Source organism: Brachyhypopomus gauderio, unplaced genomic scaffold (assembly GCF_052324685.1).
Source record: "Brachyhypopomus gauderio isolate BG-103 unplaced genomic scaffold, BGAUD_0.2 sc54, whole genome shotgun sequence".
In the NCBI taxonomy this organism is placed as follows: Eukaryota; Metazoa; Chordata; class Actinopteri; order Gymnotiformes; family Hypopomidae; genus Brachyhypopomus; species Brachyhypopomus gauderio.
In genome coordinates this window covers 2546827-2559612 of record NW_027506878.1, presented here as the reverse complement: position 1 = coordinate 2559612, position 12786 = coordinate 2546827, and the positions used below count along the sequence as shown (strand labels likewise).

At 39.4% G+C, this 12786-nt stretch overlaps 1 protein-coding gene across 1 annotated transcript in view; it reads right to left on the bottom strand.

The window, feature by feature from the left end:
- Window positions 1-4144, bottom strand: part of smarca1 (SNF2 related chromatin remodeling ATPase 1) — a 46287-nt gene extending 42143 nt beyond the window's left edge. Inside the window, 5 exon segments of the mRNA XM_076987590.1 lie at window positions 1133-1233; window positions 2073-2227; window positions 2229-2240; window positions 3264-3332; window positions 3972-4144. Of these exon segments, the coding sequence (XP_076843705.1) occupies window positions 1133-1233; window positions 2073-2227; window positions 2229-2240; window positions 3264-3332; window positions 3972-4028 (394 nt within the window). The 5' untranslated portion in view covers window positions 4029-4144.
- Window positions 4145-12786: the final 8642 nt, after the last annotated feature.

Below are 12786 nucleotides of genomic sequence, written 5' to 3'. Positions count from 1 at the left end.
GTGTGTGTGCATATGTGTGTGTGTGTGTGTGTGTGTGTGTGTGTGTGTGTGTGTATTTGTGTGTGTGTGTGTATAGTCTCACATGATGGTGTCTCCTCAAAGCGCACTAGAACGTGTGTGTATATATATGTGTGTATGTGTGTGTGTGTGTATGTGTGTATGTGTGTGTGTGTATAGTCTCACATGATGGTGTCTCCTCAAAGCGCACTAGAACGTGTGTGTATATATATGTGTGTATGTGTGTGTGTGTGTATGTGTGTATGTGTGTGTGTGTATAGTCTCACATGATGGTGTCTCCTCAAAGCGCACTAGAACGTGTGTGTATATATATGTGTGTGTGTGTGTATGTGTGTGTGTGTATAGTCTCACATGATGGTGTCTCCTCAAAGCGCACTAGAACGTGTGTGTATATATATGTGTGTGTGTGTGTGTGTGTGTGTGTGTGTGTGTATGTGTGTGTGTGTATAGTCTCACATGATGGTGTCTCCTCAAAGCGCACTAGAACGTGTGTGTATATATATGTGTGTATGTGTGTGTGTATATATTAGTGTGTGTGTGTGTGTGTGTGTGTGTGTGTGTGTGTGTGTGTGTATAGTCTCACATGATGGTGTCTCCTCAAAGCGCACTAGAACGTGTGTGTATATATATGTGTGTATGTGTGTGTGTGTGTGTGTATGTGTGTATGTGTGTGTGTGTATAGTCTCACATGATGGTGTCTCCTCAAAGCGCACTAGAACGTGTGTGTATATATATGTGTGTATGTGTGTGTGTGTGTATGTGTGTATGTGTGTGTGTGTATAGTCTCACATGATGGTGTCTCCTCAAAGCGCACTAGAACGTGTGTGTATATATATGTGTGTATGTGTGTGTGTGTGTGTGTATGTGTGTGTGTGTATAGTCTCACATGATGGTGTCTCCTCAAAGCGCACTAGAACGTGTGTGTATATATATGTGTGTATGTGTGTGTGTGTGTGTGTGTGTGTATGTGTGTGTGTGTATAGTCTCACATGATGGTGTCTCCTCAAAGCGCACTAGAACGTGTGTGTATATATATGTGTGTATGTGTGTGTGTGTATATATTAGTGTGTATGTGTGTGTGTATGTGTGTATGTGTGTGTGTGTATAGTCTCACATGATGGTGTCTCCTCAAAGCGCACTAGAACGTTTGCTGCCTTTCTGCTCTCAGACAGAAGCTCCTCATCTTCCTCCTGTTCCGTGCGACGGTGGCGGTTACTGACAAACAAATAATCAATAATCAATAACCAATAATCACACACACTCACACACACAGTCCTCCAGCAGAGAAAGTGAGTGAAAAGCTGTCAACAAGAATCAATAAATATCTTTCCAATTTAAGCACACGCACACACATCCCACCATATAAAGTGTGTGTGTTAGCTTGCGTATGTAGGGGTGTGTATGTAAGAATGTGTGTTTCACCCAAACAGCTCCATGGTGGTTTTACTTGTTCGGCATTGATTTTGGACGAGAACACCCTAGCAGCCTCAAGGATCACACACCGGCGTAGTGTGTGTGTAGATTGTGTGTATCTGTAGTGCTACACCTGTACAATAAGTGTGTGACGTGTCTCACACTGTAGAATGTTTCTCCCCTAATCCAACACTGGATCACAATGCTGTATGTTTAGGAAATCTGGGTTTGTGTGTAAGGACCTTAAGAGAACGTGTGTGTTTTACAAGCTGGCGTGGCGGGTTAAACATTATCCAGTCTGGTACAGGCTGGTGTAATGACTACTGGATTAAGTGAGGGCTGCATGTCATTCTTACAGATTGTTTTCTACCAAAAACAGACAATAAATATGTCTGAAAATCAAAGTTCATTATGAGGTGACACAAAGTAAGTGTTTCAACCAGGGTGTAAATTATACACAGTTACGGTAAAAAGAGCAAACTAAAGCCAAACTTTTGAATGACTGCACATAAAAAAGATTTACATGGTAAAACACAGACCAAAGGAAAAGCTACTCTAATGGGTGATATCCTAGTCTAATCTAATCTGAACCATCCATAATCTGTGAGGGTTATGAGTGGGCGTTTGTGAAGGTGACTCACTCTCCCACTGACAGCAGGTCCTTCTTCTCGTCCTGTTTGACGCGGGGTCTTCCCAGACGCACTTTGAGGGGCGACGTCGGCGACTTCTGGCTAGACGGCTGGACGAAGTGAGCAAACAGCTCCGTCTGTTTCAGGAGGAACTCAAACCTGTTCGCCCCGATCAGTTTTCTACAGAGAGAGAGAGAGAGAGGGGGGGGGGGGGGGGGGGACAAACAAGGAAAGAAAGATTTATATAGAGAGAAAATGGGAAAAGAGGAGAAAACGAGATGATGAAGGTGAAGGAGAATGGACACACACACACACATACACACACACACTACACACACACACATACATACTACACACTACACATTGACTGGTCTACACTTCTCTGGGTAGGCAGTCCTCTCTGACTGGTCTACACTCTGGGTAGGTCTACACTCCTCTCTGACAGGTGCACCTCCACAAAACAGCTAGCTTTACTTTCCCTGAGTTATGGCATGACTGGATAGACCTACACACACTAACACTAGTGAACTATTAATAGTGACAAAACACATATGCAGGGTGTAGTTATACACACACACACAAACACGGGGTGTAGTTACACAAACACACATAATTTAATTATAAAAGCACAATGCAGGTTAATTTGAACAGCACATTTCATGAGCAAATGTAATTCCAGGTGCTTTATATGTATAACTGTAATAAACACTAACTCTTTATAACAGGCTAATGCAGTTCAGAGGAACTGTAATAAACACTAACTCTTTATAACAGGCTAATGCAGTTCAGAGGAACTGTAATAAACACTCACTCTTTATAACAGGCTAATGCAGTTCAGAGGAACTGTAATAAACACTAACTCTTTATAACAGGCTAATGCAGTTCAGAGGAACTGTAATAAACACTCACTCTTTATAACAGGCTAATGCAGTTCAGAGGAACTGTAATAAACACTAACTCTTTATAACAGGCTAATGCAGTTCAGAGGAACTGTAATAAACACTCACTCTTTATAACAGGCTAATGCAGTTCAGAGGAACTGTAATAAACACTCACTCTTTATAACAGGCTAATGCAGTTCAGAGGAACTGTAATAAACACTCACTCTTTATAACAGGCTAATGCAGTTCAGAGGAACTGTAATAAACACTCACTCTTTATAACAGGCTAATGCAGTTCAGAGGAACTGTAATAAACACTCACTCTTTTCTCCTCATATTCAGGGTCCACTGTGCCTGCTTTAGGGGGAGGAGTCAGGAGGAAGGGAGGATCCTACACACACACACACACACACAGACAGACAGACAGAGAGAGAGAGAGAGTCATTAGCACACTAAGAAGTGCATATTTACATTTATATACACACTCCATGCAATAATGTCCATGCAGTCAATCTGTCTATCTATACATTTATAATTGAAACACAGATTATTACTGTAACGGGAAAACTGCCAAAATGTATTGAAACGATCGTAGTAATTTATTATATATCGTCAGCGAAATATTCCATCACAACTTATTCCAGTCGTGCCTTCCAGGACCAAGGTTTGTAATTACTGCCTTGTGATCTCTGCTGTCATAACTGCCTTAACTTCAGGGGAGCGAACCCGAGACCTGCTGCGCGTCCCCGACACCGAGACCCGCCTGCGCGTCCCCGACCCCGAGACCCGCCTGCGCGTCCCCGAGACCCACGGCGGACACTTGAAGCGCTTCTGACAGTCTCCGCCAAACGTGTCCGTCACTTCAGCGACACGTCCGAAATGTTCTTCACGTGGCGCCTGCGGTGGTGGGCATCTGGGCGCCGTGCACACGCGCCGCGCACACGCCAACTTCTCGCGTCCCGCCATATTCTCCCGAATGCAGGAGGAGATCAAACTTCTGCAGCCTTGTTCGTGGAGGTCTGGCGGTTACCTGCTCCTTCTCGGCTCCCGGGTCTCCAGAGGTTGACGGTACCTCCACGTCGGACATGGTTCTGTTACGGCGCGGGGCTTCACATTAGTTCTAGGAGACCAGACAGTAAGTTACTAAGGGAAAAATAAGCAGCTACGTCAGTATCGGACACTGCATGCTTGGCATACGCCCCCTTCAACATTAAACACGAGATATCGCACCAAATATCGCGAGAGCGACCAACGCCACCACAACACGTCATGTAGGAGTGCACACATTATATCTGCCTCACATACAGTATCTCCCTCTACATTATATCTCCACATACAGTATCTCCCTCTACATTATATCACATACAGTATCTCCCTCTACATTATATCTCCACATACAGTATCTCCCTCTACATTATATCTCCACATACAGTATCTCCCTCTACATTATATCACATACAGTATCTCCCGCTACATTATATCACATACAGTATCTCCCTCTACATTATATCTCTACATACAGTATCTCCCTCTACATTATATCTCCACATATAGTATCTCCCTCTACATTATATCACATACAGTATCTCCCTCTACATTATATCTCAACATACAGTATCTCCCTCTACATTATATCACATACAGTATCTCTCTCTACATTATATCTCCACATACAGTATCTCCCTCTACATTATATCACATACAGTATCTCCCTCTACATTATATCTCCACATACAGTATCTCCCTCTACATTATATCACATACAGTATCTCCCTCTACATTATATCTCCACATACAGTATCACCCGCTACATTATATCTCCACATACAGTATCACCCGCTACATTATATCTCCACATACAGTATCACCCGCTACATTATATCTCCACATACAGTGTCTCCCTCTACATTATATCTCCACATACAGTATCTCCCTCTACATTATATCACATACAGTATCTCCCTCTACATTATATCTCCACATATAGTATCTCCCTCTACATTATATCACATACAGTATCTCCCTCTACATTATATCACATACAGTATCTCCCTCTACATTATATCACATACAGTATCTCCCGCTACATTATATCTCCACATACAGTATCTCCCTCTACATTATATCTCCACATACAGTATCTCTCTCTACATTATATCACATACAGTATCACCCGCTACATTATATCTCCACATACAGTATCTCCCTCTACATTATATCACATACAGAATCTCCCGCTACATTATATCTCCACATACAGTATCTCCCTCTACATTATATCTCCACATACAGTATCTCCCTCTACATTATATCACATACAGTATCTCCCGCTACATTTTATCTCCACATACAGTATCTCCCTCTACATTATATCTCCACATACAGTATCTCCCTCTACATTATATCACATACAGTATCTCCCTCTACATTATATCTCCACATACAGTATCTCCCTCTACATTATATCACATACAGAATCTCCCGCTACATTATATCTCCACATACAGTATCTCCCTCTACATTATATCTCCACATACAGTATCTCCCTCTACATTATATCACATACAGTATCTCCCTCTACATTATATCTCCACATACAGTATCTCCCTCTACATTATATCACATACAGTATCTCCCTCTACATTATATCTCCACATACTCTATCTCCCTCTACATTATATCACATATAGAATCTCCCTCTACATTATATCTCAACATACAGTATCTCCCTCTACATTATATCACATATAGAATCTCCCTCTACATTATATCTCAACATACAGTATCTCCCTCTACATTATATCACATACAGTATCTCCCGCTACATTATATCTCCACATACAGTATCTCCCTCTACATTATATCACATACAATATCTCCCTCTACATTATATCTCCACATACAGTATCTCCCTCTACATTATATCACATACAGTATCTCCCTCTACATTATATCTCCACATACAGTATCTCCCTCTACATTATATCTCCACATACAGTATCTCCCTCTACATTATATCACATACAGTATCTCCCTCTACATTATATCTCCACATACAGTATCTCCCTCTACATTATATCTCCACATACAGTATCTCCCTCTACATTATATCACATACAGTATCTCCCTCTACATTATATCACATACAGTATCTCTCTCTACATTATATCTCAACATACAGTATCTCCCTCTACATTATATCACATACAGTATCTCTCTCTACATTATATCACATACAGTATCTATCTCTACATTATATCTCCACATACAGTATCTCCCTCTACATTATATCACATACAGTATCTCCCTCTACATTATATCTCAACATACAGTATCTCTCTCTACATTATATCACATACAGTATCTCCCGCTACATTATATCTCAACATACAGTATCTCCCTCTACATTATATCACATACAGTATCTCCCTCTACATTATATCACATACAGTATCTCTCTCTACATTATATCTCCACATACAGTATCTCCCTCTACATTATATCTCCACATACAGTATCTCTCTCTACATTATATCTCCACATATAGTATCTCCCTCTACATTATATCACATACAGTATCTCCCTCTACATTATATCTCCACATACAGTATCTCCCTCTACATTATATCACATACAGTATCTCCCTCTACATTATATCTCCACATACACTATCTCCCTCTACATTATATCACATATAGAATCTCCCTCTACATTATATCTCAACATACAGTATCTCCCTCTACATTATATCACATATAGAATCTCCCTCTACATTATATCTCAACATACAGTATCTCCCTCTACATTATATCACATACAGTATCTCCCGCTACATTATATCTCCACATACAGTATCTCCCTCTACATTATATCACATACAATATCTCCCTCTACATTATATCTCCACATACAGTATCTCCCTCTACATTATATCAATCAATCAATCAAATTTTATTTATATAGCGCTTTTTACAACAGTTGTTGTCACAAAGCAGCTTTACAAGTGCCGAGTCCTAGCCCCCAGTGAGCAAGCCAAGGGCGACAGTGGCAAGGAAAAACTCCCTAGTTTTTTTGCATGAGGAAGAAACCTTGAGAGGAACCAAGACTCAGGGGGGGAACCCATCCTCCTCTGGCCGACACCGGTCACCATGACAACAACAACAACAATTTAGACAGAAAGAAGAGAAAGAAAATGAAAAATATGTAATAATGTCCATCATGATGTATGCATCCGGTTAGGCAGGAGGTGGCTGGCTCAGGATGGATCGCTGGTCTCCTCATCTCATTATTCCTCAAACAGGCGGGCAGCCATGTGGAGAAATGAAACAGGGAAAATTAGCTCTGTATGAGGACATATACAGGACAGGTAAAATTATAAACATTTCCGGAGTGTGGCAGCAACTCCGGCATTTAGTTAAATTATTACAGCCTAGCTAAAAAGGCAGAACCAGAAGGTAACATAGGCTTGGGGGTATTCTGAGACAATGGCATCCGTCCACTGCACTGTCAACAAACTTGAGTGACCACGAGCAGTGACAGGACGACAGCACCAGCGCCCCAGTCTACCATAAAACCCTTTGTCTATGAACCCCTGGATCTGTACTTTTATCTAAGGGGGATATTAATTATCAAACGCTAAACTAAATAAGTGGGTTTTCAACCTAGACTTAAAGATTGTGACTGTGTCGGAGTCCCGGACGCATTTAGGAAGATTATTCCAAAGCTGGGGGGCCTTACAAGAAAAGGCTCTTCCCCCTGCTGTTACCTTATTAATTTTTGGAACTAATAAAAGACCAGCACCCTGTGATCTTAGTGGGCGTGGGGGTTCGTAATAGGAAATAAGTTCCTGAAGGTACTCAGGAGCAAGCCCGTGCAATGCTTTATAAGTTAATAAAAGAATTTTAAAGTCAATACGGAATTTAACTGGGAGCCAATGCAGGGCTGATAGGACTGGACTGATATGCTGAAATTTTCTAGTTCTGGTCAGAACCCTGGCTGCGGCATTTTGAACTATTTGAAGTTTATTTAGATTCCTATTTGAACATCCTGACAGTAGTGCATTGCAGTAGTCTAATCTAGAGCTAACAAAGGCGTGCACCAATTTTTCCGCATCATCCTGTGATAATGCATTTCTTAATTTAGCAATGTTACGGAGATGTAGAAAAGCTATCCTAGTAGTATTATCTATGTATTTATCAAATGATAGGTCAGAGTCGAGTATGACGCCTAGGTTTTTGGCTACTGTGCCAGGTGTAATGGGGTAGCCTGCGAGATTAAGCATTAGATCTGGAATTTTCTGTTTTGAGGCCTTAGGGCCCAGAAGAAGAACTTCTGTTTTGTCCTCATTAAGTTGGAGGAAGTTTAGAGACATCCAGCATTTAATATCTTTTACACAGGCCTCAATTTTTCTTAAACTGAGTTTGTCATCAGGTTTGGCTGATATGTAAAGTTGAGTGTCATCTGCATAGCAGTGAAAATTGACACCATGTTTGTTTATAACTGTGCCCAATGGTAGCATATATAATGTAAATAATAGTGGTCCTAGAATGGAGCCTTGCGGGATCCCATATTTAACTTTTGTACGTTTGGATGGAATATTATTGAGCTCTACAAACTGATAGCGATTTGTTAAGTAAGAATGAAACCATGAAAGGGCTGTGCCAGAGACTCCAACCCAGCGTTCTAACCTTTCTAGCAAGATCCTATGATCAATTGTGTCGAAAGCTGCACTAAGATCAAGAAGCACTAACAGCGATACATAACCTTGATCTGAAGCAAGGAGGAGGTCATTTGTTACTTTAACTAATGCTGTTTCAGTACTGTGATGGGGCCTAAAACCAGATTGGAACTTTTCAAATATGTGATGCCTATGCAGATATAGGCATAATTGCTGGGCAACAGCTTTTTCTATGATCTTAGATATAAATGATGTGTTTGAAATGGGTCTATAATTAGATAGTACAGTAGGATCAAGATTTGGTTTCTTAATCAGAGGTTTAATAACTGCTAATTTACATGATTTGGGCATGTGACCTATTGTAATGGATGAGTTAACTATAGTTAGAAGAGGTTCAGTTACCGCTGGTAATACCTCTTTTAATAACTTTGATGGAACCGAGTCTAGTGTGCAGGTAGCACAATTTAAGGAAGAAATTATTTTCTCTAATTCTGATTGTGGGAGTGGATGAAAAGCATCAAGTTTTTCTCCCAGTATGCGATTTAAATCGATGTCAACCAAACCAGATGACATACCAGTTGTATTACTAATAAAAGGTTTTATATTTTGTCTAATATTCTCTATTTTATTATCAAAAAAATCTATAAATACATTACTAGTGAGGTTTACTGGAATCTGAGGTTCTGCGCCTGCTTGATTTTTTGTCAGTTTGGAAATAGTATTAAAAAGAAATCTAGGATTGTTTTTATTTTTCTCTATCAGTGAGGCTAGGTATGCTGAGCGTGCTTTAGCGAGTGCCCGTTTGTAGTCAATGATGCTATCCTTCCAGGCACAGTAGAATACTTCCAACTTAGTAGATCGCCATTTACGCTCTAATTTACGTGCTATTTGTTTTAAGTTTCTAGTTTGGTCAGTGTACCACGGAGCGAGTTTTTTAGATCTAGTCTTTTTATATTTGAGTGGAGCTACTATATCTAGAGCTGATCTGCAGGTATTCTCTATGCAGTTGGTTAGACTGTCTAACTCTCCTGGATAGGATGGCGAGTGGGCTAGAGCAGTTAAATCAGGGAGGGCTTCAATAAACTGTGTTGATGTTAATGAATTTATCGAGCGCTTCATACACTGCCGAGGAGACGGGCGGGTATTTATGTTAAGATGAATCTCAAATTTGACTAAATAGTGATCAGAGATAGCTACGGTTTGCGGGAGTATATTTATATTATCTACGTCAATACCCAACGTTAAGATTAAATCTAGGGTATGATTATATCACATACAGTATCTCCCTCTACATTATATCTCCACATACAGTATCTCCCTCTACATTATATCTCCACATACAGTATCTCCCTCTACATTATATCACATACAGTATCTCCCTCTACATTATATCTCCACATACAGTATCTCCCTCTACATTATATCTCCACATACAGTATCTCCCTCTACATTATATCACATACAGTATCTCCCTCTACATTATATCACATACAGTATCTCTCTCTACATTATATCTCAACATACAGTATCTCCCTCTACATTATATCACATACAGTATCTCTCTCTACATTATATCACATACAGTATCTATCTCTAAATTATATCTCCACATACAGTATCTCCCTCTACATTATATCACATACAGTATCTCCCTCTACATTATATCTCAACATACAGTATCTCTCTCTACATTATATCACATACAGTATCTCCCGCTACATTATATCTCAACATACAGTATCTCCCTCTACATTATATCACATACAGTATCTCCCTCTACATTATATCACATACAGTATCTCTCTCTACATTATATCTCCACATACAGTATCTCCCTCTACATTATATCTCCACATACAGTATCTCTCTCTACATTATATCTCCACATATAGTATCTCCCTCTACATTATATCACATACAGTATCTCCCTCTACATTATATCTCCACATACAGTATCTCCCTCTACATTATATCACATACAGTATCTCCCTCTACATTATATCACATACAGTATCTCTCTCTACATTATATCTCAACATACAGTATCTCCCTCTACATTATATCACATACAGTATCTATCTCTACATTATATCTCCACATACAGTATCTCCCTCTACATTATATCACATACAGTATCTCCCTCTACATTATATCTCAACATACAGTATCTCTCTCTACATTATATCACATACAGTATCTCCCGCTACATTATATCTCCACATACAGTATCTCCCTCTACATTATATCACATACAGTATCTCCCTCTACATTATATCTCCACATACAGTATCTCCCTCTACATTATATCTCCACATACAGTATCTCCCTCTACATTATATCACATACAGTATCTCCCTCTACATTATATCTCAACATACAGTATCTCTCTCTACATTATATCACATACAGTATCTCCCGCTACATTATATCTCCACATACAGTATCTCCCTCTACATTATATCACATACAATATCTCCCTCTACATTATATCTCCACATACAGTATCTCCCTCTACATTATATCACATACAGTATCTCCCTCTACATTATATCACATACAGTATCTCCCTCTACATTATATCTCCACATACAGTATCTCCCTCTACATTATATCTCCACATACAGTATCTCCCTCTACATTATATCACATACAGTATCTCCCTCTACATTATATCTCCACATACAGTATCTCCCTCTACATTATATCACATACAGTATCTCCCTCTACATTATATCACACACAGTATCTCCCTCTACATTATATCACATACAGTATCTCCCTCTACATTATATCTCCACATACAGTATTTCCCTCTACATTATATCACATACAATATCTCCCTCTACATTATATCTCCACATACAATATCTCCCTCTACATTATATCACATACAGTATCTCCCGCTACATTATATCTCCACATACAGTATCTCCCTCTACATTATATCACATACAATATCTCCCTCTACATTATATCTCCACATACAGTATCTCCCTCTACATTATATCACATACAGTATCTCCCTCTACATTATATCTCCACATACAGTATTTCCCTCTACATTATATCTCCACATACAGTATCTCCCTCTACATTATATCACATACAGTATCTCATCTACATTATATCACATACAGTATCTCCCTCTACATTATATCACATACAGTATCTCATCTACATTATATCACATACAGTATCTCCCTCTACATTATATCTCCACATACAGTATCTCCCTCTACATTATATCTCCACATACAGTATCTCTCTCTACATTATATCACATACAGTATCTCCCTCTACATTATATCACATACAGTATCTCCCTCTACATTATATCTCCACATACAGTATCTCCCTCTACATTATATCACATACAGTATCTCCCTCTACATTATATCTCCACATACAGTATCTCCCTCTACATTATATCACATACAGTATCTCCCTCTACATTATATCTCCACATACAGTATCTCCCTCTACATTATATCACATACAGTATCTCCCTCTACATTATATCACATACAGTATCTCCCTCTACATTATATCTCAACATACAGTATCTCCCTCTACATTATATCTCCACATACAGTATCTCTCTCTACATTATATCTCCACATACAGTATCTCCCTCTACATTATATCACATACAGTATCTCCCGCTACATTATATCTCCACATACAGTCCACATGAAAGTCAGGCATTTTCCAGTCATATCTGATATTCAGGTTGACCACTGAATTGTGAATGAGCGAAATGTAATCTCGTCTCAGCATATTTGTATAAGCTTTTCCGTATTTAGCATTTCGTATTTTTTTCCAGGTGAAACACGTGTGAGCCGTTTTTTGTTTAGTCTGCTGTACAAAATAATTCCATGAACCGTTTAGTGTAGTAACACAGCTCTGCCCACCAGAGGGCAGAGAATCCCCGACAATTCACCAAACCAAAGCGCACACACACACACTTCGCGTCTTCCGCTGGCGAGTTCAAAAACAAGGTTGCGCAGAGTTCGTGTGTGTGTTGTGGTTGGTAGTGTAAGCAATGGATCTTTTCGGGTGTGATCTTAATCGCTGAGAAAATGCAGATTTTAAAGTATGGATTATGTATTGTATATGAACCTTTGACGATACAATTATTTTTAAATGTATTTACATGTATTTATTGTAT